This window comes from Anomaloglossus baeobatrachus, unplaced genomic scaffold (genome assembly GCF_048569485.1).
Source record: "Anomaloglossus baeobatrachus isolate aAnoBae1 unplaced genomic scaffold, aAnoBae1.hap1 Scaffold_3095, whole genome shotgun sequence".
Lineage (NCBI taxonomy): Eukaryota > Metazoa > Chordata > Amphibia > Anura > Aromobatidae > Anomaloglossus > Anomaloglossus baeobatrachus.
In genome coordinates this window covers 27,394-54,780 of record NW_027442508.1, presented here as the reverse complement: position 1 = coordinate 54,780, position 27,387 = coordinate 27,394, and the positions used below count along the sequence as shown (strand labels likewise).

General features: G+C 47.4%; 1 protein-coding gene across 1 annotated transcript in view; it reads right to left on the bottom strand.

The window, feature by feature from the left end:
* Positions 1-15,282: 15,282 nt before the first annotated feature.
* Positions 15,283-27,387, bottom strand: part of LOC142268747 (spindle assembly abnormal protein 6 homolog) — a gene marked incomplete at its 5' end in the record, with an annotated part of 29,882 nt that continues 17,777 nt past the window's right edge. The window contains one exon of the mRNA XM_075332366.1: positions 15,283-15,896. Within this exon, the coding sequence (XP_075188481.1) occupies positions 15,811-15,896 (86 nt within the window). The remainder of the gene's footprint in view (positions 15,897-27,387) is intronic.

Genomic DNA, 27,387 nt, shown 5'->3' with positions numbered 1-27,387 from the left:
GGGGACCCTACGCCAATTTTAAAATTTATTTTTACTGTACGCTATAGATTCACCTACCGGGTCTGTGATTGGAAGCGTTAGGCTGTCACACAGGCTGGGGGCGCTGTCTGACTGCACCCAATCAGACAAAGGTGGGCGGGGGAAGTAGTGAAGATACATGAGTCTAATGAGCAGCCCCGGAAGAAGAATGAGCAGCTGCAGGAGCAGTTACAGCCGCACGCTTGCGTTTTTTTTTTTAACTAGTGAAACGCTCCTGTGCATGATCGTTTATTCTTAACTTATTTACCCAAAGTCTGTTTTGACCTTCCTTACCAGGCTCATTTTTTCAATTCTAACCATTGCTACTTTGAGGTCATAGCTCTGGAATATATTCCAGTGATTCTGAGATTTTCTTCTTCCATAACACATTGTACCTCATATTAGTGCTTAATTTTGGTCTATGATTTGGTTATGAAAATATATAAAAATTCTAATTTCTCAATTTTCTAACTTTTGTATTTTGATGTCTTATGGTTAACTTTTGTGAGACAGTCATATGAAACAGTTTGGGCACCCCTATTAATGTTAACCTTTTTTCTTTATAACAATATGGGTTTTCGCAACAGCTATTTCAGTTTCATATATCTAATAACTGATGGACTCAGTAATATTTCTGGATTGAAATGAGGTTTATTGTACGAACAGAAAATGTGCAATCCGCATTTAAACAAAATTTGACCGGTGCAAAAGTATGGGCACCCTTATCAATTTCTTGATTTGAACACTTCTAACTACTTTTTACTGACTTAGGCCCCTTTCACACGTCAGTGATTCTGGTACGTTTGTGCTTTTTTTTTTTTTAAACGTACCAGAATCACTGACATACGCAGACCCATTATAATGAATGGGTCTGCTCACACATCAGTGATTTTTCACTGCACGTGTCTCCATGCGGTGTGCACCCGTGTCCGTGATTGCTGCACGGAGACATGTCCATTTTTTTCTGGCATCACTGATGCCCCACGGACCACGCAGTGGTGTGGTCCGTGAAACACGTGCCAGAAAAAAACGTGCTTTTAAAATAAAAATCATTTCTCTATCGCTTTCATTGGGGGACACAGGACCATGGGTGTATGCTGCTGTGACTAGAAGGCTGACACGAAGTAGACATAAAAAAAGTTAGCTCCTCCCTAGCAGTGTACACCCTGAGCCGGAGGCGGATCTATGCCAGTTTTTTGCTTACTGTCGTAGGAGGCTGAAGTGGGCCTATATCTCTGTGGGCCAACCTCAGCCTAGGCCAGTGATGGCGAACCTATGGCACGCGTGCCACATTGGGCACGCAGAGCCCTTTGTGTTGGCACGCGCGCTGTCGCCACACTGAGCCACATTGAACTGCCGATGTGATCTCGTCGGCAGTTCAACGTGGTGTTTAGCAGAGGAGACATCTCTCCTCCCTCTGACACTCCTCCTCTCCTGAGCCGCAGGCCTGTTGCCTAGGAGACGGAGGAGCGTCACTCAGTAGACGGCGCCTTGTGGCCGCGCGGTGGAGCTGCTGCTAGAAGGTGAGTTTTATTTTTTTTTATTTTTAAGCTGTGTACGGCTGTGCCAAGGTGTGGGGGGACAGTGCCAGCACGGGGCAAACATGGGATCACGGGGTATATAAACAGAGCACGGGACATACAGGGCAAACAGCCAGAGCACGGGGCATACAGAGCACGGGGCATACGGGGCAAACAGCCAGAGCACGGGGCAAACATGGAGAGCACGGGGCAAATGTCTGCAGGGATGGGGGGGAAACATGCAAGGATGGGGTACATTTAGCAGGAAGGGAAACATGCCAGGAAGGGGTACATTTACCAGTATGGGGAATACATTTACCAGAATGGGGGGGAAACATGAAAGGATGGGGGGAACATGAAAATGCCAGGATGAGGAACATTTAGCAGGATGGGGTACATTTACCAGGATAAGGGAACATGCCTGGATGAGGTACATTTACCAGGATGGGGTCATTTGACAGCATGGGGGAACATGCCAGGATGGGATACATTTACAATGATGGGGTACATTTACCAGGATTGGGTACATTTACCAGGATGGGGAATATGCTGGGATAGGGTATATTTGCCAGGATGGGGCCATGATGGGGACAAATATACCAGAATGTAGGAAATATATATCAGGATGGGGGACATGTTTACCAGGAAGTGGCCAGGAAGGGGGACATAACTACACAATGAAAGGGGAGGGTAGCAACTCGTACATCTTTATGGGATTTCGAGATGTTCAGACTTTGAAATGTAGATGTGGATTACAGGGTGACATCTGATTGCATTCCAGGCTAAAATATCTGTCTAATATGCTGCAATTTTTCCAAAAAGATCAATCCAACTGCTGTGTCTGGAAAGGGCAGGGGCTTCGCTTCAATGTGTGGTAAGCATGCATGAGTGTGATGCCCCCTGCTGAAGAGAAGACTGCAAAGGTAAGGTTACAATCAATTATTTACATAATAGGATTGGTTGGCACTTCGGGGAAAAAAATGGGTTTAGGGCTACAGTTTGGGCACTCGGCCTGTAAAAGGTTCGCCATGACTGGCCTAGGCTATTCGTTCTTTCCGTTTTTTTTCTTGCTATACGGCGCCGCTCAGCCTTCTCATCCTTCTAGGTTTTTTGTCTCTTCTGCAGGGTTAAAGTGCCCGCATCAGAGAGAACCCTCGCCCTCTCCTCCCCTACGGGTACCGTCCCCAGGGTTGTCTGAGGCTTGAGACGCCAGGCCCTCTCCCCCTCCTGCCCCATGGTACCGGCCCAGGGGCTGCTTGGGGTCGAACATTTTTATTTTTGTAAGGGCACACTCCCCGTCGGCCCCTATGGTACCGTCCCAAGGGGTGCTTCTGGTGGAGGCGACGAGGAATCTCTGCTACCCAGGACCCGATGTTCGCAGGCTGCAGCGCAGGAGCGCTCACAGCACCAGGCCTCCCCCAGCGTTCTTCCTTCTACCCTGGGCCCAGGCAGTGGATCTCTGCATGCAGCGCAGGAGCGCTCTGCAGCGTTCCCCAAGCCCCCCAGCGCTTCCCCCTGGTGTCTCCCAGGGGCAGACTAGACTCACCGGCAGCCGCAGCATCAGAGGATGGGGCCGTGGATCTGAGCGACGCCGCCAGGACGCAGGTAGGATTTTCTCCGCGCGCAGCGCTGCGCTCCCTGCGGCCGCTCACTAATTTAGCTCCCGGCTTCGGGCCTACCTCAGGCCGCTGCGCTCCGTCCCCGTTTGCGCGCGCGCGCTTTTCTGGCCACGCCCCCCTCGACTTTTGCCCGGAGACAGCCAGCTCAGTGCTGCAGCATGCCCCCATTCCTCCCAGTGTCCCCTACCATACAGGACCCAGGGAGAGGATCACAGCTGCAGCGCAGGAGCGCTCAGCAACACCAGGCCTCCCCAACGTTCACAGGGGATCGTGGTTACACAGCGCAGGAGCGCTCAGCAGTTCTTCCCAGGCAACTCTCCAGCAGGCAGGATGGGACCGAGGATCACAGCGACGCCGGCAGAACGCAGGTAAGATTTTTCTGCGCTCCCGGTGGACCGCCCACTAATCTAGTCCCCTGCTTCGGCCTACCTCGGACCATCAGGGCTCCGCCTCCCCGTGTTGCGCGCGCTGTTTCCCAAGCATGACCCCTGCAGGTCCTGCCCGGTCCCAAGCCGGCCAGCCCCACCTACTGCAAAAAAAAAAAGGCTGCGTTTTTTCTTCAGCAATTCTGTCCCCGCAGTTTCTGAGACCTCTGCGGACCTGGGTGGGACACAGGACTTGGGTGAGTGCTGCTCCTGCTTAGGAACAGACTATATCTCTTTAATTTTTTTCCCCTTTTCTCCTGTCTCCCCCCTAGCGTCACTAGTGGTTTTTTCCTAAGCACCTTTTAGCTTTTTATGCATGCACAGCCTGCTAGGTAAAATCCGCCCAATCCAGGCTACGCCCCCCGCATGGCTTGCGCCCCATGTCACCGCCAGCACCCGAGCTCCGCTGCACTCCCTTATCCGGAGGGGTAGGCCCTCTATCCCAGTCTGTGGACGCTCTCTCAAGGGCGTCTAGGACCATCGCGCAGGCGTTGCAGTCGCTCCCTACACCCGACCATGCTCCCCCCGGTCCAGCTGGCTCTGGACAACAGTCGGTCTGATCCAGACCCTACTACTGGAGCGCAGAAGGGGACCTGCTGGGCCTCCTCTCAAGCCCTCCCGGAGATCTCTATCACCTCCAGGCCCCGAGTGTTCCTCGTCTCAGAGACCGGCCGACCCTTTTTCAGGAGAAGAGTCGGATGCAGCCTCGATGCTGATTCCATATCAGAGGACTGAGGTCAGAGGTAGGGTGGATAGTCCGGCCAAAGCGGTAAGTCATACGCTAGAGCTCCAGACCGGACTCTGTGGCTACCCAGTGCTTGCATGTCTCCTTAAAACAGGTTCAGCGGGCACACAGGCAATTCGGTGACCATCCAGTCGTTGCTGAAATTCTATACAAGCACAGACGACAACCGGTCAAGATATTCAACAATGGTAAGTCGTTTGATTTCCTTTCCCCCTTCCTGAGGCTCTCAGGAAGGAATTGGCAGGCTCGCCTATGGTCGCCCTGCTGTTTTTTTCCGGCTGTCATCTTCCAGTACTATCTCTCCCGCACGGGGCATCGCTCCGAGACGCCACAGATCAAAACACCGAGAGAGTGCCCGTTCGGTTTCTCTTCAGACGGCAGCCACTGTACTCCTACTGCCTTTGCCGCCATCTAGCTGGCAGCATCCATGATGTCCGGGGACGATAACCTCCACAACGGTTTTTCGCGCGGGATCGAGCAATCCGGAGTTCAACTTGGCTACACAGATTGCACTAGCGGGTGAGTACATACTCATCGCATCTCTGTCAGCAGCTTACTGCCCAGTGAAAGCGGCTAGCAGCACGGGGGCCATCTGTCGGGCGATCTGGCTCAGAGCCTGGTATGCGGATGCGGCTTCTAGGATATCACTTACAGCCCTCCCCTTTACAGGAGGTCGTTTGTTTGGGGACTGGCTGGATCAGATTATCGACGAGATCACGGGAGCTTCGGTTCCACACACACAAGAAAACCAGGTCCCCGCAGAGGAACAGGAAGATTCCGCCCCTCAATGCATGCCCTTTCTGGCGTTTCTAAGCCATGCCAGCCATCGACGACGACGTCCGGATCACAGCGCTAGCCCGCTAGATGACTCCTGGTCGTTGCGCGTGTGCGCTGACCAAGCGGGGGCGCCTGTCTCATCGCAGTCACGCCTGGCGGACTTGGATCACAGACGCCTGGGTCGGAGAGATGCTGGACTCAGGTTAAATAATAGAGTTTTCAGCAAGTCTATCGTCTGACATACAGGTCACACCTAATTTGCCAACAGCACATATGTTGCCTGCGTTTCGCAATGGCAGACGATCATTTTTGGTGATTCTGTACCTGGACGCCTGGTTGATCAGGGGTTCTTCTTTTTTGATAACTGTCTCCTAAGTGTTCAGGTCACCATCGATATCCTGCCCCGACTCGGCTAGCTCATCAATCGGAAGAAGCCCTCTCTGACCCCGGCCAGCAGGATTGCCTGTCTTGGCATGGAGTTCGATGCCATCCAAGGTCGCATGTCCCTCCAAAGAGATCTCCAGATTCTCCGTCTCTCCAAGCCGGAGAGTCCTCAGTCGGATGGTGGCGGCAATAGAGGCGTTTCCGTTTGTCGCTTCCACCTTCGTCTCATTAAGCTGACTTGGCCGAACAGATGGGACAATTCTCTATTCACCTTGAATCGCAGGATCCAATTGACTCTGGGAACCCGCCGCTCGCTTCTAGGGTGGACCAGCAGCCCTCATCGGTTACCAGTACACTGGCAGGCAGTCACCACCGATATCAGTCTTCGGACTGGGGAGCGGTGTTCCAAAACACACGGCTTACGGTCGGTGGTCCTCCCAGGAGAGCCATCTGCCTATCAATTTTTTTTTAGGGATCAGAGTTTTTTTTCTCCTAGCCCTACAGATTCTTCAGCCCTTCATACAAGAATCGCCATCTAGGATCCAGTCGGACATCACCTGGGAGGAATAAGGAGCGTCATGGCGATGACATAGGTGAACAAGATCTTACAGTGGGCATAGCCTCACCACTCCAGATTTTGTCCGCAATCATTTTTCCAGCTGTGGAGAATTGGGCTGCAGACTATATCAGCAAGGTCTGGCAGCAGGCGAATGATCCCTCAACGGAGAGGCTTTCGAATGGATCTGCCTCGAATTGAGGTATTCTGAATGTGGACCTGATGGCTTCTCGATTCAACAATCAAGTCACACAGTTCATCTCCCTTTACCACGACCGGCAAGCGCCAGGAGTCGACGCTTGTATACCTCCGGGAAATCAGTTTTCAGGTTTCCCTTCATCTTTCTTCCGCTTCCACTGATCCCAAGAGTCCTCAAGAAACTCAGAGGGGCATCCCAGTGTCTCTCATTGCCATGGATTGACCCAGGCAAGCGTGGTTCGCAGAGATCATGCAGCTCATCAGACACCCCATGGTAGCTTCTAGATCGTCTGAGCTTCCTGTCGCAAAGTCCTCTCTTCCATCAATATTCAGGGGTTCTCGATTTGGCCGCATGGCTGTGGAACCATGGCTACTAGCCCAGGCAGGCTTTATCCCACAGATGATGCAGACTATGGTCAGCTCTCAGAAGTCTCCGTCTTCAAACATATACTACCGCACCGGAAAGGCCTTTTTTCAAGAGTGTGAGGTCAACGTCAACTCATCTCCACTGGATCTGTCACTCCCAGTGTTACTGGCCTTCCTACAGTCAGGCTTACAGGAGGGTCTCTCGCCAGCAACCTTCAAAGGGCAGGTGTCGGCTCTATCTGTTTATTTCCAGAGAAATGTTGCATCTCGGCCGCAAGTCAGGACGGTCATCCAAGGAGTCGTCCATCTGGCACCGCTAGATCGTTCCCCGCTAGAACCATGGGACCTCCAGCTGGCTCTAGGGTCTCTTCAATTTGCCCCGTTCGATCCTTAATCTCACGTCTATCCGGGAAGGTGGATTTGTTGATGGCAGTCACTTCAATCAGAGGAAGGTCTGAACTGTCAGCCCTCTCATGCGGGTCATTTTTTTCTTGTTTTTCCACCAAGATGAGATTGTTCGGCACCCGTCTCCGGTTTTTTCCTACTAGAAGTAGTATCTGAATGAGGTGATTGTGCTTCCATCCTTCGGTCCAGCCTTCATTCGATCCTTGGAGAGGTCACGGTTTACACCGGATCTAGTGCGAGCTCGGAGGAGTTTCGTTTCGAGATCCATGCCCTCCTGCAACTTAGACGGCCTATTCGTCCTGTCTACGGGGCCCAGGAGGGGCATGCCGGCGTCCAAGGCTACCATTGCAAGTTAGATCAGGCCGACCATATCAGAGGCCTACAGAATTGGAGTCAGGTTTTCTCCGAGGGGTGTAAAAGCCTTTCCAGCTGTGCAATTAGGGCGTCTAGGACAATCAGATGCCAGGCGTCAGCCGAGCAAGTCTACAGATCCGCCGCGTGGTCAAGCTTTTCATACCTTTTCCAGGATACAGCAAGGGTCTGTCGCACACCCATGATAAGCTGGTATACTTTTGCACCGAGCATTCTTAGTTTTTGGATATGGTTGAATCCGTATGATTACTCCTGTACCCACCCAGGGACTGCTTTTGGACGTCCCATGGTCCTGTGTCCCCCAATGAAAGCGATAGAGAAAGAAGGATTTTTGTGTACTCACCGTAAAATCTTTCTCTGAGTCTTCATTGGGGGACACAGCACCCACCCTGTTTGGATATTCGGTTGCTCTTAGTTTGCCGGATGTTACTGGTTCTTTATGGGAACACGTTCTTCTGTACCCGGCTTATTTAGGTCAATATATAAATATATATATATATATATTTTTATATATAGTATAGGTTTAGATAAGATACTGTGTGTTTCTTGTTATTATCTTGATTAGTTATGGTTGTTCACGTTTCTCCTACTACTGCTTGTACACTAAACTGGCATAGATCCGCCTCCGGCTCAGGGTGTACACTGCTAGGGAGGAGCTAACTTTTTTTTATGTCTACTTAGTGTCCGCCTCCTAGTCACAGCAGCATACACCCATGGTCCTGTGTCCCCCAATGAAGACTCAGAGAAAGAGATTTTACGGTGAGTACACAAAAATCCTTCTTTTTACTCACCCGGCTCCAGCGATGTCCTCTGCAGCCCGTGCAGCTTGCTGCTTCTGAGCCGGCTCATTACTGTCGCGCATATTCATGATGCACGACACAGCCGACCCGGAAGCAGCTGCTGCGGGGGTCAGCGCCGGCCGGATGCTGCACCGCGGGAGCGATCAGCACCATGGAGAGCAGAAGCGCGCGCAGGTGAGTTAATCTCGAAGTGCAATCACAGGCCACGGAGAACAGAGCCCGGATTGCACTTAGACAACCCACATGTGCTGTAATTCACGGCACACGGAGGGACATGTGCGTGTTTTACACGCCAGTGAAAAACGTAAGTGTTTTTCACTGACGTGTGAAAAGGGCCTTACTGAAGCACTAAATTGGTTTTGTAACCTCATTGAGCTTTGAACTTCATAGGCAGGTGTATCCAATCATGAGAAAAGGTATTTAAGGTGGCCACTTGCAATTTGTTCTCCTATTTGAATTTCCTATGAAGAGTGGCATCATGGGCTCCTCATAACTCTCAAATGATCTGAAAACAAAGATTATTCAACATAATTGTTCAGGGGAAGGATACAAAAAGTTGTCTCAGAGATTTAAACTGTCAGTTTCCACTGTGAGGAACATAGTAAGGAAATGGAAGAACATAGGTACAGTTCTTGTTAAGCCCAGAAGTGGCAGGCCAAGAAAAATATCAGAAAGGCAGAGAAGAAGAATGGTGAGAACAGTCAAGGACAATCCACAGACCACCTCCAAAGACCTGCAGCATCATCTTGCTGCAGATGGTGTCAATGTGCATCAGTCAACAATACAGCGCACTTTGCACAAAGAGAAGCTGTATGGGAGAGTGATGCGAAAGAAGCCGTTTCTGCAAGCACGCCACAAACAGTCGCCTGAGGTATGCAAAAGCACATTTGGACAAGCCAGTTACATTTTGGATGAAGGTCCTGTGGACTGATGAAACAAAGATTGAGTTGTTTGGTCATACAAAAAGGCGTTATGCATGGAGGCAAAAAAACACGGCATTCCAAGAAAAGCACTTGCTACCCACAGTAAAATTTGGTGGCTGTTGCATCATGCTTTGGGGCTGTGTGGCCAATGCCGGCACCGGGAATCTTGTTAAAGTTGAGGGTCGCATGGATTCAACTCAGTATCAGCAGATTCTTGACAATAATGTGCAAGAATCAGTGACGAAGTTGAAGTTACGTAGGGGATGGATATTTCAGCAAGACAATGATCCAAATCTACTCAGGCATTCATGCAGAGGAACAATTGCAATGTTCTGGAATGGCCATCCCAGTCCCCAGACCTGAATATCATTGAAAATCTGTGGGATGATTTGAAGCGTGCTGTCCATGCTCTGCAACCATCAAACTTAACTGAACTGGAATTGTTTTGTAAACAGGAATGGTCAAATATACCTTCATCCAGGATCCAGAAACTCATTAAAAGCTACAGGAAGCGACTAGAGGCTGATTTTTGCAAAAGGAGGATCTACAAAATATTAATGTCATTTTTATGTTGAGGTGCCCATACTTTTGCACCGGTCAAATTTTGTTTAAATGCGGATTGCACATTTTTTGTTAGTACAATAAACCTCATTTCAATCCAGAAATATTACTCAGTCCATCAGTTATTAGATATATGAAACTGAAATAGCTGTTGCAAAAACCCAAATTGTTATAAAGAAAAAAGGTTAACATTAATAGGGGTGCCCAAACGTTTTCATATGACTGTATAACAAACTTTGGTACATCTACTTTACTTAAGCACCATTTTTTTTTTCTGGTGTTCGAAGGGTTGTCATATTAACAACAAAATTTGAAAAACAATTTTTTTTTAGGGACACCTTACATTTGAAGTGTTTTTGTGGGATCTGTGACAGAACAAAAACAGTGACACCATTGTAAAAACTACTCAAACCCACGTTCAGGAAGTTTATTTCCCATCCTCATTGCTTTAATTCCTGTAAAGCACCTAAAGGATTAATAATGAAAATTTACTTTTTCCCACAAAAATGTTGCTTGAGCTCCAAATGTTTTCATTTTCACAAAGGTAACAGAAGAAATTGCACAACAAATCATGTCTTATCTCCTGAGTGTATCAATAGCCCATATGTGGTGGGAAAACAACTGTTTGGGCACACAGCAGAGTTCAGAAGAGGAGTGGTAGTTGACTTGTGGAACTCAAAAATGGCTGAGATAGTAGACATCATACCGCATTTGCAGAGCCCTGATGTGCCTAAACAGTGGAACCCCCCCCCCAAGTAACACCATTCTCCAAACTACCCATTTCACAGAAATGATCTAGAGGTGTGGTGAGCACATTCAATCAGCAGATGCTTCACAGAATTTTAACATTGAGCCATGAGAATAAGAAACCATTTTTCCGACATGTTGCTTCAACCTCATTTTTCATTTTCACAAAGATAATACATTAGGCCTCAGACATTTGTGTTGCATGTACAAATAAAGTGTTAATTTATGGGTAATTCTCAGCCACTTCATAGGTGGAGACTAACCATGGAACACTCTGCTGCCACGTGGAGGCTGACACTTATTCCATCCTAAATGAAAATTGGCTTATCCCCAGCAGACTGTCCCTCTCCTGCTAGCATTAGGTTGCCTCACTTTTTTTGTAGTGTCAGTTGGAGGCAACTGAGGTCTTATTCTCAGACCAATTTTAGGCCTTGAGGCTAGGTTAGGATTACATGGTGTAATAGTCAAATTGTCTTTCCAGGAAAGGAGACAAACTCTAGCGCAGCGCCACCTATTGGAAGTAGCGATCCTAAAAGTCAAAAGTGGATTTTTAACAATCCTTTGCATATGACTTAGGATTTATGCCAGATCAGAATCCCAATTTGCAGACAGTGTTTCAGGGTGGTTGCCCGTCGTCAGTGCAAAGTATGGGGTGTCTGATCTGGCTCATGAGAAGCTATGTGGGGACCATGGGGGAACACTATTCTCCTTAAGGAGACTTTGCATGGTGTAATAGTGCACTCTTTCACCCATACAGCATTGGAGAGTACACGCTGTAATATTTCAGTTGGTATGTTTGCGCCTGTACCGCTAGATGAAGTACCAGGGCTGTGGTCTCCTGCCCGCTGTTTACATGGACGAGAAGATGGAGTCAAGACTTCCACATTTCTAGTCGCAGGACCGAGCTTCTTCAATTCAAGACAGAAGAGTGAAGTAGGTCCCTTGCAGTAGCCCTGTATTGCGGTTTTTGGCATGGTAGCCTCTCTTTTTGCAGTGCCCTGGCAGGTACTCAGCCTCGTAAGGGCTGCATGACTCCCAGTGTCAGATCAGGCTGTGGAGTCAGTATCTTGTTTTGGTGAAGTCGGTATAAAATGGACCAACTATGCCAATATATGAGAGTTAATAGAGTTCAATGCAGTATACACGTTCTTGCTATTGTAACTAACAATGCTTTAAACAGATGTATGATTAAACCTATGAAAGAGAATAATGAAGGTGAACAGCAGCTAGAAGAAAACCTCAAATTCAGTATGTTTGAGATGGAGCCCAGTCCTGTTCATGTAACCCGGAACAAACATTATTACTACAGAACAACAGCAAAAAGATCTTTTAGAATTAATTTTGTTGAAGGTGCTTCAAATATCTCCTATTCATCAAATGCGCTGTGTTGTGCACACGTTGCAACTGGCAATAAGCGATATGCTGGAACTCTGATTGTCAGATTGTCACTCTTGCAAAGTTAGGGGTTTTGGCAGCTATAACAAATTTCCTCAAATTGATTCCACCTTGAAAAGTCATGCTGAAAAACGGGCAACTGTCGCTCAAGCCACTCGGAGGGGCAGCACTTAATGATTAAGCTGAAACCCTTTCTTCTAGACATGGCCAACCTAAAAAATTACAAGCTGAGGATTTAACTCCTGGCATTTTCATAAAGGAGTAGAAGAACTTGCCGTTTTGCCTGTCCTAAAGTGGAGGTTTTATTGCAGATGGCATTGCTACTTCCATGAAGCAGAGAGACACGATTAGAAAATAAAATTCTTCTGGCAGCTGTTTATGTGGACTCAAGTTATTGTATATTGCTGGATGATTAACAGCTTATTAAGGGAAAAGAAACAGCAGTTCAGATGAGCGGCTACAGGATTGCCAAGAGCAAGAGACCATGGGTCATGCCAGTGCTACTGCTGCAGTATCTTTAATCTCATAAGAGGAGTTTAATTTTGAAAAGTATTTGGATGACAGAGCAGGCAAAGCTTTGCCACAGAGGAAAAAAAAAATTCCACTCCCATAGCAAACAGTGACCATATTTCAGGAAAAGTTTTCTCTTGCTCTCCCAGTAGAAAAGTTCAAACGTTCATCAAAACTGACTGTGCATGAGCACTTTATAGCCTGAAATTGGTTAAGATGTTGCCCATGTGGTTACAGCTTTGCCACCAACCCAAGTTAGTGTAGAGAGGTTGTTCTCTGGCCTTAAAATAATTAGGTCAGATTTGAGATCATCTATGAAGGAGGATCTGATGGAGGTGATACTATTTCTCAGAATAAATTCATAGACTGCAGCAATGTTATTCCATATGTTTTTGAAGAAAACTGTTCCCCCCCAAAAAAACTTACTGCATAGTGTATTGCACATTTACAATTTGTTAAAGTTTGTTGTGTTCTAAAGCTGTATTCCAATAAATATATTTTATGTTCTAACTAGCTTGATTTTTGCAGCAAAATAATGATTACAAGCCTGACGTTACAATTTTACTAAGGTAGTTTTATCACTTTAACATGAGGGAGCCAGAGGGTTTGGCTTACTGACTCTGCAGCCCTGATCCAGATAGCACTTCACTTCTTTCCTGGGTGAGTCAGACTTGCTAGTCATTCTATAGTGCACACCACATAATTTGTGATCTACAGCCGCTCCAACCACCCACCTTGCTCAGCGCTTCTGAACCTCAAGAAGAGAATTATAGAAGGAATGTCATGTGAACAATTCAGACAGCGTGAGTGGTACTGTATGGTGCTCTGGCCACGTTCCACGGCTGGTCAGACCTAAAAACAGGTTACGCTCAGGAGTCACAGTATCCTGTCTAGACTCCCATGTGACAGGCAGCTACGCTGTGCTCTGTTAGGCCTGTTTCACATGTCAGTGTGCATGGCCCATTTAACTGGCTGAGTTTTTGAGACCCCTGCTTTAAAGTATGTGAAGGTAACTCGTCCGCCCCAGGGCTTTAGGTGACACGTGTCGGGCAGGACTAGTCCGGGCTAGTCAGCGGTGGTGGGGCCCGGCTCCGTGACCCTGGCGGAGTCAATTAATGTGGCAGTATTGGGGGAAGATGGTAATAAAGTTTGTATAAGATTCATGACGCCACCTGTGGAGCCGCTGCTGCTGGTGTTATGGCAGCTGAGGTGTTTCTTGCTCCCCACAGGTGGAGCAGGTACCCCGAGGCATCAATTTGTAAAGTCTATGGTGTATGTTGATGAGGTGCAGGATAAAGCAGACGACAGGGCTTGCAGTTAAGATGTTTTACTCACTGTTGCGTTGACCAGTTACCCGTGGTATGCCGGGATTCACTGTTGCGGGCCTCCGCCGATCCCGAGCAGGTCAAAGGTCAGTACCGGTGCACCCCTCAATGTGCCATCCCTGGCCGTCTCTCTACCGCCAACCTTCACCAGACTGTCCTGCGCCTCCACCACCGAGCCTGTCCAAAGGGTGTCTGACTTCGGTCCTTTTATTGCTCCCCCTTGCAGGTGATGGGCGGCAGGTTGGGGCCTCGGGTGCCTGAAGCAATCTCCCGAGCCTTCGGATTACTAAACTGAAATGTTTTACTCCTTTAGCCTGGGGACCAGATTCCTCCACCCCGGTGTTCTTTGTGGAACAAGTCCACGGAGGCCTCCTGCACATCCATGGCAGTCTGGAACCCTTTTCCTCCTCTTCGGTATCACCTGGACCTAGCAGGGCCCCAGGGTCTTCACCACAAAAACCCAGTCTCCTCACTCCTTTCTCTCAGAGTTTGTCACAGACCCTCTCGTCCTCCTGTCAACTTCTGACAGACTGCCTAGTTCAAACTTGAACTAACCGGTTATCCTAACTGACCCACTGACTCCTCCTACACTCCCCCTTGCCAGGCTCCACCCCTCCAGGACAGTGATTGGGACTTAACACTAGAAGTCCCAGAGAGGGGTCATTTAACATTTCTACCATTGAAACCCTATGGAGCTCAAAGTTCCTGGGACTTCTAGTGTTAAGGCCCCATAACCAGGTATACTGTTCGCTACTCCCAGCATTAATGGGGTACCTGCCTTAAACCCTGACCCAGTGTGTGTCCTAACAATTGGTGTGTGCAGGTTGTCTGTGAACCGGTAGATGACCCCCTTCCTACTCAGGATCGGATACCACACCTCTGGCTGAGGTGCAGTACCTCTGTGGCGACGAAAGCCTCAGGGGCGCCACAAGTACTGTAAGATATGTACATACACTGTAGAAGTTCTCAAACTGTGTTTGCACTTATAGTGACATTCGCTGGCTCCAGACCCTCCTGCACATATCCCACCCACCCTGTGGCCTGTATAGTGTACACAGAGCTGAGCAATCACATCTGCCTTAGACGCTCCCTCAGCCGTTCTGGCTGTAGCCTGTTGCCCGGTGTATGAGTGTAGAGCATTAAGATGCAATTTTGCGTTAAAGCGTAATCGTTGTTTTAATTATTTTATAATGGAATAGTGCAAATGAAAATAGGAGGTTGCGCTATGTAGCCGTTACATTATAGCATAATGAGAGCAGGGTGAGAAGTGATCCCATCTACTTACACTATGCTACAATGTACTAGAAATATAGTAAAAAAAATTGGGCTGTGCGGCTCATGTCAGCCAATGTGGCCATTTAGCTACATCCTTTACAAGGAAATTCAGGGAAGTAGCTTCTGCTTTGTACCCGATAAACACACATTGAAGAAAGGACTTCCACATTTCAAGTGACCTAATCGAAACCTGTTTGAGGAAAGTCCGTAATGTCTCGCAGCCCATCCCATTACAGCTTCCTTTTTCCCTCCTCTTACATTTTTAAAAAAGGAATTATATAAAAATGACTCAACACTTGTGAAAAGTTAACTATTTACAGTATTTATTTAGATTATATACAATGATCTGAATGAGAGCGGTCGGATCAGAGCAAAAATAGACACACGAGACGTTACACAAGAAAAGAGGTAGTGAAAGCTTTTAAATACCAGTATTTCTTTGGAATAAAATTACTAAAATGTTAAACAGATCAGTAGTGATGTGCAAAAAAAAAAACAGTATTAAAAAAAAGTGTCCACAGCCCCAGATATAATAGGGTACAACACTGGTTATACTTCTCGCCATATAAGATTCTTTGACCCAAAAGCCACAGATTAAGATACATAAATCCTTCCCTGGGTAATATATAGATATTAGTACCACACATCAATGGAAATGAGGATTTTCAAGCTCACACAACCATGCATAAAAGCAAACACCTGAACTAGTAATTGACCAACGCTTCAAAACCTATGAGGTCCATGTAGGAATATGCCGTTGCCTGTTCATCCTTGTGCCGCCACAAATCCCGTTTCCATAGGTCCGGGCCATGAACATGATTCCACCTTCCAGTTGATTAGGCTTAAGACATACAAATAACCAGCTTGTCTCAAGGAATCGGGATGACCATTATCCAGGAAAGTATGCAGACTGAATGGTGGGTCCAGACTTCGCTAGTGTTACTGTACGCAGGGTGGATTTATGTGGTCCTGTAACTGGAAAAAAAAAAAATCTTAACCAAATATTTGCGTCAGACTCAAGCGATACTTCTGTTCCACAGATTTAGGCTTGTGCATGGTTGTAGAAGATTCAAAAACAGCATTGCTGTATTCTGAGAGCTATAGGTTTTTTTATCTTTTGGCTGACAAAGCTGTATTGCAGCTTGTTTTTTCTTTACATATGACTTTTTGATTGCTTTTTATTCCACTTTTTTTTTCTTTGCTCTATGATCAAAAGAACACCTATAAGATCAAATTAGTTTAAGGACAAAAACGTTCTCTTTTTATACAAGATTTTCCTTTATTACAGTGTTTAAAATTGAGCAAACAAAATAATTACAATGAACAAATTGGGGGATATGCAACGAACATTCCTCTTCATCATAACATCCATATACGAATCACATGTTTATACCAGAAAGACATTTTGAAAAATGCAAATAAGAGATAACGAATATCCATTAAATATTGTTGGAAAAAAATGGCCAAAATATAAATTTCTCAAAATTGATCACTAGAGGTCACTATTATGCAACGAATGAAATTAATCCAAATGATTGGTTCAAAAAAAAAACAACTAAATATAATATATATATATATATATATATATATATATATATATATATATATATATATATATATATATATGTTTTGCCTTATTCTGTCTGTATTGCTCCAAAATTGTGGCACCGTGACAGTGTCACCGTGACAGCGTCGTTAGAGTCACAACTGTCGGATTGGCTGCTGGGCTCGGCCTGGCCCCGCCCCCCCACGGATTGGCCGCTCGCCTCGGTCTGGCCCTGCCCCCCGCATGGATTAGCCGCTCGCCCCGGCCCTCCGCACGCATCGCCCGCTCCAGCGTACACCTGCTCCCAGTACACATGTGCAGGGAGCCGGCATACGCTGACGCCTCGCCCACTCAGCCCCGCTCCAGCGTAGACCGGCTCCTGGTACACATGTGCAGGGAGCCGGCATACGCTGACGCCTCGCCCGCTCGCCCCCGCCACACGTTGGCACGCTCGGCCCCGCTGGGATCTTGACCGAGCCGGTGTACGCTGGTAACCATGATACACATCGCGTAACTATAGGAAGCGCTTCCCTTAGTTACCCAATGTGTATCATGGTTACCATACGCTGACTCCTCGCCCGCTCAATCCCCACCCCCGGCACTCGTTGCCACGCTCGGACCCGCCCCCGGCGGCCCCAGCATGGGGGATGGAGCACGATGGGGGGTGCGCAGCATGGGGGATGGAGCACGATGGGGGGTGCGCAGCATGGGGGATGGAGCACGATGGGGGGTGCGCAGCATGGGGGATGGAGCACGATGGGGGGTGCGCAGCATGGGGGATGGAGCACGATGGGGGGTGCGCAGCATGGGGGATGGAGCACGATGGGGGGTGCGCAGCATGTCGGATGGAGCACAATGGAGGGTGCGCAGCATGTCGGATGGAGCACGATGGGGGGTGCGCAGCATGTCGGATGGAGCACGATGGGGGGTGCGCAGCATGACGGATGGAGCACGATGGGGGGTGCGCAGCATGTCGGATGGAGCACAATTGGGGGTGCGCAGCATGTCGGATGGAGCACAATAGGGGGTGCGCAGCATGTCGGATGGAGCACAATTGGGGGTGCGCAGCATGGGGGATGGAGCACAATGGGGGGTGCGCAGCATGAGGGATGGAGCACGATGGGGGGTGCGCAGCATGTCGGATGGAGCACGATGGAGGGTGCGCAGCATGTCGGATGGAGCACGATGGGGGGTGCGCAGCATGTCGGATGGAGCACGATGGGGGTGCGCAGCATGTCGGATGGAGCACAATTGGGGGTGCGCAGCATGTCGGATGGAGCACAATAGGGGGTGCGCAGCATGTCGGATGGAGCACAATTGGGGGTGCGCAGCATGGGGGATGGAGCACAATTGGGGGTGCGCAGCATGTCGGATGGAGCACGATGGGGGTGCGCAGCATGGGGGTTGGAGTACGATAGGGGGCGCGCAGCATGGGGGGTGCGCAGCATGGGGGATGGAGCACGATGGGAGGTGCGCAGCATGTCGGATGGAGCACGATGGAGGGTGCGCAGCATGTCGGATGGAGCACGATGGGGGGTGCGCAGCATGTCGGATGGAGCACGATGGGGGGTGCGCAGCATGTGGATTGGAGCACGATAGGGGGTGCGCAGCATGGGGGATGGAGCACGATGGGAGGTGCGCAGCATGGGGGATGGAGCACGATGGGAGGTGCGCAGCATTGGGGATGGAGCATTTACAGTGCCCTACACAAACACTTGGCAACTACACACAACATTATATATATATATATATATATATATATATATATATATATATATATATATATATATATATATATATATATATATATATATATATATATATATATATATTACATACCCCGTATTTTTCGCTTTATAAGACGCACTTTTTTCCCCCCAAAATTGTGGGGAAAATAGGGGTGCGTCTTACAAAGTGACTGTAACTTACCGGGCAGTAATGCGGCGGTGGAGTGAGTCACAGAAGGCTGGTGCGGCCGCAGTGGATCCCCGGCAATCGGCTGCAGAGGCAGCCGCCATGGATCCCGCGGCAATCTGTTGCGGTGGCGGCAGCCATGGATCCCCTGGCAATCGGCTGCGGTGGCGGTCACCATAGCCGAAATCTTTATCTGCGCCTGTGCTGCCTCCAACGCGACTTCCGGAAAATGGCTGCGGAGGTGACGTAGGCGCAGATGGAGATCTCGGAGAAGCGAGATCTCCATCTGCGCATGCGCTGCTTTCTGTAGCCATTTTCCTGAAGTCCATCGCGTCGGAGGCTACGCAGGCGCAGATAGAGATCGCGGCTCTCAAAGATCGCGATCTGCGCATGCGCGGGCTCCATTTTAGATCTCCGCAGCAGCCGGAGACTATCATAAGAAAGGAGAGAGAGAAGAACGATTCTCCCTCTCCTCGCTAGGGCTGGATGCTGATTGGTGGAGACAACTTCTGGAGAGCTGCCTCCACCAATCAGTGATCTGAGCCTGACAAATGTTATCAGTTGAACGAAGGGTCCTAATAGGTGAGCAAAAAACACTGAAGGGGAACACAACCTCCATCATCATCCTTCAGAATATACTGTATCAATCGGTGTATTCAGAAGGATGATGGGGGCTGTAGTCCTTTAGTGTAAACACTCCAGGGAGGGACTAATGTAGTGGCCAAAGTGTTAATGTGACTACCACCCCCCTCATCTTTCAGAATACAGCCATGTATGGTATACAGAACATGGGTGTATTCCTAAGGATGAGGGGGGTGGTAGTCCCAGATCCCCATAAAAGTGCATCATGCAGGTCTCCCATAGCCGTGTCATCCACGGATCCCACATAACAGTGCATCATCCACAGGTCCCCCATAATAGTGCGTCATCCACAGGTCCCCCATAATAGTGCGTCATCCACAGGTCCCCATAATAGTGCGTCATCCACAGGTCCCCATAATAGTGCGTCATCCACAGGTCCCCCATAGCAGTGCGTCATCCACAGGTCCCCCATAGCAGTGTGTCATCCACAGGTCCCCCATAGCAGTGCGTTATCCACAGATCCCCCATAATAGTGCGTCATCCACAGGTCCCCCATAATAGTGCGTCATCCACAGGTCCCCCATAATAGTGCGTCATCCACAGGTCCCCCATAATAGTGCGTCATCCACAGGTCCCCCATAATAGTGCGTCATCCACAGGTCCCCCATAATAGTGCGTCATCCACAGGTCCCCCATAATAGTACGTCATCCACAGGTCCCCCATAATAGTGCGTCATCCACAGGTTTCCAATAATAGTGCGTCATCCACAGGTCCCCCATAGCAGTGCGTCATCCACAGGTCCCCCAAAATAGTGCGTCATCCACAGGTCCCCCATAATAGTGCGTCATCCACAGGTCCCCCATAATAGTGCGTCATACACAGGTCCCCAATAATAGTGCATCATCCACAGGTCCCCCATAACAGTGCGCCATCCACAGGTTCCCCATAGCAGTGTCATCCACAGGTCCCCCAAAGCAGTGCGTTATCCACAGGTCCCCCACAGCAGTGCATCATCCACAGATCCCCCCATAACAGACCCTCCTGTTGAGTCTAAATTGTTAAAATAATGTTTTTTTTAATTTTATTAAAATGTTTTAGCACACTATTTGGCTCAATTCTTTTTTTTTTTTTATTTTCCTCCTCTAAAACCTAGGTGCGTCTTATAATCAGGTGCATCTTATAAAGTGAAAAATATAGATAGATATAGATATAGAGATATATATATATATATATATATATATATATATATATATATCTCTATATCTATCAAAAATCATACATTAACTACACAATACGTAAATTCTAGAATACCCTGTTAGAATCGGGCCACCTTCTAGTACATATATATTCAGGCAAATATATCATAATAAATAGAAAGTTCAACGTATCTATTGCACAGCCCAAAAATAAAAATATATATTATTGCACCAGCCTAGATGTGCAAAATTGCTGTACGAGAACCAAGAATATATTGCACAGACCCTAAAGAAGTATACAAAAATTGTCCAAAATATAGATTTCTCAAAATTGGTCACTAAAGGTCACTGTTGTGCAATGTATGGATTTCATCCAAATGGTTGGTCACAGAAAACATATATGAGGAAAGCCCCAGGCGAAACGTGCGTTAGGGTATTTACTCCTCTTCACACATGTCCTGCACGGTATTTATCTTCCAGCCTGACATTCTGTGTATCGGAATGCTTTGTTTATCCGAGATCAATAGCAGTTCTGCTGCATGCCGGTGTGAATATTTTATTGGGCTTTAATCTCATCCACTTATGTTATTGAGATCTGTCTATTGGAACTTTTCTTCCTTTATGCCCAACTACTTTGCAGGGCCAACCACCTGACCCTGTAGTACCACAGGTATATAGTGTTTGCAGCAGTTCTTTATGGCTAATTTTGAACATACCTTTCAGAGATTGTGCAATATCTATTTTTTGCGTGTCCTTCTATTCTGATTTTTTGTTTTCTTTGTGTACCTTTTAGGGTCCGTACAATACATTGAAATACCAATTCTTTGTTCCCATGTAGCAATTTTGCACATCTGGGTTCATGCAATATAGTGTATATTGTTTATTTTTGGGCTGTGCAATAGATATATTGAACTTTCTATTTATTATGATACATTTGCATTAGCCAGAATATATTTTCTGTGACCATTTGGATTACCTGCATTGCACAACAGTGACCAATTTTGAGAAATCTACCGTATTTTTCGCTTTATAAGACGCACCTGATTATAAGACGCACCCCCAAATTTGGTGAAGGAAAATAATTTTTTTTTTTAATGTTAAATGGGGTCCATTTTATAATGCCAGTGTCCGTCTAACAAATCATATAGGATATATGTCCCTCATAACCCCCCATCCTAAAATTAGCCCCCTTAATCTGGATTTGGCCCCCTTATATTGAATATAGCCCCCTTGTGCTGGCACACGTTCCCCTGTGCTGCCTATGGCCCCCTACGGATTGCACACGTTCCCCTGTGCTGACTATGGCCCCCTACGGATTGCACATGTTCCCCTGTGCTGCCTATGGCCCCCTATGGATTGCACACGTTCCCCTGTGCTGCCTATGGCCCCCTATGGATTGCACACGTTCCCCTGTGCTGCCTATGGCCCCCTACGGATTGCACATGTTCCCCTGTGCTGCCTATGGCCCCCTATGGATTGCACACGTTCCCCTGTGCTGCCTATGGCCCCCTATGGATTGCACACGTTCCCTTGTGCTGCCTATGGCCCCCTATGGATTGCACACATTCCCCTGTGCTGCCTATGGCCCCCTATGGATTGCACACATTCCCCTTTGCTGCCTATGGTCCCCTATGGATTGCACACGTTCCCCTGTGTTAGATATCGCCCCCATGCTGCTGCCCATAGTAAAATAAAACACTCTTTCCTTACCTCCTCCAGCGCTGATCTCCCTCCTGTCTCCCTCCGTGCTTCTGTTCCTCCACTTCCTGGTTCTTGGTGCCGGTCATGTGATCGGCACAGCAGAGTGATCTTATCTCTGCGTGCCTGCCTGATCACAGTGGAAGCAGGGACACCGGGGAGAGACGCTGGAGGGGGCAAGTAAAGCTTTTTTATTTTAGGATGACCAGCAGCATGGGGGCCATATCTAACACAGGGGGGGGCATGTGCGATCACAGGGGTGCGCAGGCTCATATAATATGCACCGCTACCCCAGTCCGTCACTGCGGTCCGATTTCAGCACCATGGTGATGGACAGCGGCTGTGCATATTATATGAGCGGGAGCAGGAGATCCAACACTCACCTGCCCCCAGCAGCGCTCCAGAGCGGACCCTGCAGTATAAATGTATAAATATATATATATATATATATATATATATATATATATATATATTATATATATATATATATTTATATATATATATATATAATATATATATATATATATATATATATATATATATATATATATATATATATATTTATATTTATATATATTTATATATTATAAATCCCCCCCGTATATTCGGCTTATAAGACGCACCCCCTACTTTCCCCCAAAATTTGGGGGAACAAAAGTGCGTCTTATTTAACGAAAAATAAGGTATATCTTGGACAATTTGTGTATACTTTAGGGTCTGTGCAATATATTTTTTTGTTCTCATATAGCAATTTTGCACATCTGGGCTGGTGCAATAATATATATTTTTTATTTTTGGGCTGTGCAATAGATATGTTGAACTATTTACTATGATATATTTGCACTAGCCTGAATATATATGTATATTTTCTTTTTAACCAATCATTTGGATTAATTTTATTGTTGCACAACAGTGACTTTTAGTAATTAATTTTGAGAAATCTATATCTTGGACAATTTTTCCAACAATATGTAATGGATATTCATTATCTCTTATTTGCATTTTTCAATATAGATATTTCCGGTATAAACACATGATTCGTATATGGATGTCATGATGAAGAGGAATGTTCGTTGCATATCCCCCAATTTGTTCATTGTAATTATTTTGTTCAATTTTAAACATTTTAATAAAAAAGGAAAATCTTTTATAAAAATGGAATAACTTTTTTTTGGCTTTAAACTCATTTGATGTTATAGGTATTGTTGTTACAGTACTTGCTGAAGGGGATTAATTATATATATATATATATATATATACACACACACACAAATACATATACACACACACAGTGCACACCTTCTCATTCAATGAGTTTTCTTTTTTTTCATGACTTTGAAAATTGTAGATTCACATTGAAGGCATCAAAAAATATGAATGAAAACATGTGGAATGAAATAATTAAGAAAGTGTGAAACAACTGAAAATATGTCTTATATTCTAGGTTCTTCAAAGTAGCCACCTTTTGCTTTCATTACTACTTTGCACACTCTTGGCATTCTCTTAATGAGCTTCAAGAAGTAGTCACTGGAAATGGTTTTCCAACAGTCTTGAAGGAGTTCCCAGAGATGCTAGCACTTGTTGGCCCTTTTGCCTTTACTCTGCGGTCCAGCTCACCCCAAACCATCTTGATTGGGTTCAGGTCTAGTGACTGTGGAGGCCAGGTCATCTGGCGTAGCACCCCATCACTCTCCTTCTTAGTCTAATAGCCCTTACAAAGCCTGGAGGTGTGTTTGGAGTCATTGTCCTGTTGAAAAAGAAATGATGGTCCAACTAAATGCAAACCGGATGGAATAGCATGCCGCTGCAAGAAGCTGTGGTAGCCATGCTGGTTCTGTATGCCTTCAATTTTGAATAAATCCCCAAACAGTGTCACCAGCAAAGCACCCCCACACCATCACACCTCCTCCTCCATGCTTCACGGTGGGAACCAGCCATGTAGAGTCCATCCGTTCACCTTTTCTACAGAGACACGGTGGTTGGATCCAAAGATCTCAAATTTGGACTCATCAGACCAAAGCACAGATTTCCACTGGTCTAATGTCCATTCCTTGTGTTCTTTAGCCCAAACAAGTCTCTTCTGCTTGTTGCCTGTCCTTAGCAGTGGTTTCCTAGCAGCTATTTTACCATGAAGGCCTGCTGCACAAAGTCTCCTCTTAACAGTTGTTCTAGAGATGAGAAGGTGTGTCCAAACTTTTGGTCTTTACTGTATACACACACACACAAACAGATTTACTGGTATAATTTGTCCTTATTTGTTTTGTGTTGATTTTTTTTGTTTATATATATTTTTACATTTTTTTCACTTATTCCTGCTACAAGACATTAACTTTTATTAGTCTAATTGCGGGTATAATGTATTACAACAGCATTACAATACTTTATACCTGTCAGTTCTGCATTGACAGAAGCCTTTTAGACCATGCTCCTGGCATGGTTTAACAGGCTTGCCATAGCTGTCTGATCCAGAATTTGTCATGATGACCTCTGGTTATAGGGCTCCGTGATTACATCGTTGGGGTCCTGATTGGGTGGGAGAGGGAGCGCATTCCATCTGCCAAGCCTCTAAATGCTGCAAATGCTATTGTTTGTGGCATTTAGGGGGTTTAACAACTGGGGTGGTGTGGGCACCGGCTGTGACAGCCGACGCTTAGCTAAAAGGCTTCGTATGGACACACATTTACCAGGGGCCCCTTCCTGATCATGAAGTAAATTTACGTCAAATATTGTGAAAGGGTTAAATTTAGACTTTATGCATCACATTCTAGGAGACCATTTTGAGTTTACCCATTTGGGTCTGAAGGGAAAATTAAGAGGCAGGGCGATCACGCACAGACATCGGTCAGACTGAAGTAAGTTTCTGCCTGTCAGCTTCAAAAGAAGAAGTCTGGAGCAGATATTCTGGCTTAGGATGACTGACAGCCACAGTAAATATTCCTATACTATGGCCTCCTATAGCTCAGCCAGGGCACGGTGAGGCAAATGGATGCCATATAGAGCAACCACACTATTGGCGTCAACAGATTACTAATGTCGGCCACAAAAGTAAAAAAGTTGATCAATTTGCCTAAGTGCCCAACTTAAACTGTTTCCCAGGATCGGATAGGCCAAAGTATGGTGCCAACTGATCAAAATATTACTTCACAGGCCATAGATGGCCTTGAATTAAAAGAAGGGAATTTTGTTTACTTACCGTAAATTCCTTTTCTTCTAGCTCCAATTGGGAGACCCAGACAATTGGGTGTTTAGCTTCTGCCTCCGGAGGCCACACAAAGTATTACACTTAAAAGTGTAAAGCCCCTCCCCTTCTGCCTATACACCCCCCGTGCCTCACGGGCTCCTCAGTTTTGGTGCAAAAGCAAGAAGGAGGAAAAGTTATAAATTGGTTTAAAGTAAATTCAGTCCGAAGAAATTTCGGAGAACTGAAACCATTGAACATGAACAACATGTGTACACAAAGAACAACAGCCCGAAGGGAACAGGGGCGGGTGCTGGGTCTCCCAATTGGAGCTAGAAGAAAAGGAATTTACGGTAAGTAAACAAAATTTCCTTCTTCTTTGTCGCTCCATTGGGAGACCCAGACAATTGGGACGTCCAAAAGCAGTCCCTGGGTGGGTAAAGTAAAACCTCGAAATAGAGCCGTAAAACGGCCCCTTCTTACAGGTGGGCAACCGCCGCCTGAAGGACTCGCCTACCTAGGCTGGCATCTGCCGAAGCATAGGTATGCACCTGATAGTGTTTCGTGAAAGTGTGCAGGCTCGACCAGGTAGCTGCCTGACACACCTGCTGAGCCGTAGCCTGGTGCCGCAAAGCCCAGGACGCACCCACGGCTCTGGTAGAATGGGCTCTTAGCCCTGAGGGAACCGGAAGCCCAGAAGATCGGTAAGCTTCGAGAATAGGTTCCTTGATCCACCGAGCCAGGGTTGATTTGGAAGCCTGTGACCCTTTACGCTGGCCAGCGACAAGGACAAAGAGTGCATCCGAGCGGCGCAGGGGCGCCGTACGAGAAATGTAGAGTCTGAGTGCTCTCACCAGATCTAACAAGTGCAAATCCCTTTCACATTGGTGAACTGGATGAGGACAAAAAGAGGGTAAGGAGATATCCTGATTGAGATGAAAGGGGGATACCACCTTAGGGAGAAATTCTGGAACCGGACGCAGAACCACCTTGTCCTGGTGAAACACCAGGAAAGGGGCTTTGCATGACAGCGCTGCTAGCTCAGACACTCTCCGAAGTGATGTGACTGCTACTAGGAAGGCCACTTTCTGCGAAAGGCGTGAGAGGAATATCCCTCATTGGCTCGAAAGGTGGTTTCTGAAGAGCCATCAGCACCCTGTTCAGATCCCAGGGTTCTAACGGCCGCTTGTAAGGAGGGACTGTGTGACAAACCCCCTGCAGGAACGTGCGTACCTGTGGAAGTCTGGCTAGGCGCTTCTGAAAGAACACAGAGAGCGCTGAGACTTGTCCCTTAAGGGAGCCGAGCGACAAACCTTTTTCCAATCCGGATTGAAGGAAGGAAAGAAAAGTGGGCAAGGCAAATGGCCAGGGAGAAAAACCCTGATCAGAGCACCAAGATAAGAATATCCTCCACGTCCTGTGGTAGATCTTGGCGGACGTTGGTTTCCTAGCCTGTCTCATAGTGGCAATGACCTCTTGAGATAACCCTGAAGACGCTAGGATCCAGGACTCAATGGCCACACAGTCAGGTTGAGGGCCGCAGAATTCAGATGGAAAAACGGTCCTTGAGACAGCAAGTCTGGTCGGTCTGGTAGTGCCCACGGTTGGCCCACCGTGAGATGCCACAGATCCGGGTACCACGACCTCCTCGGCCAGTCTGGAGCGACGAGGATGGCGCGGCGGCAGTCGGACCTGATCTAGCGTAACACTCTGGGCAACAGTGCCAGAGGAGGAAACACATAAGGGAGTTGAAACTGCGACCAATCCTGAACTAAAGCGTCTGCCGCCAGAGCTCTGTGATCTTGAGACCGTGCCATGAATGTCGGGACCTTGTGGTTGTGCCGGGACGCCATTAGGTCGACGTCCGGCATCCCCCAGCGGCAACAGATCTCCTGAAACACGTCCGGGTGAAGGGACCATTCCCCTGCGTCCATGCCCTGGCGACTGAGAAAGTCTGCTTCCCAGTTTTCTACGCCCGGGATGTGAACTGCGGATATGGTGGAGGCTGTGGCTTCCACCCATAGCAGAATCCGCCGGACTTCCTGGAAGGCTTGCCGACTGCGTGTTCCGCCTTGGTGGTTGATGTATGCCACCGCTGTGGAGTTGTCCGACTGAATTCGGATCCGCTTGCCTTCCAGCCACGGCTGGAACGCCTTTAGGGCAAGATACACTGCCCTTATCTCCAGAACATTGATCTGAAGGGAGGACTCTGGCTGAGTCCAAGTACCCTGAGCCCTGTGGTGGAGAAAGACCGCTCCCCACCCTGACAGGCTCGCGTCCGTCGTGACCACAGCCCAGGATGGGGGCAGGAAGGATTTCCCCTTCGACAGAGAAGTGGGAAGAAGCCACCA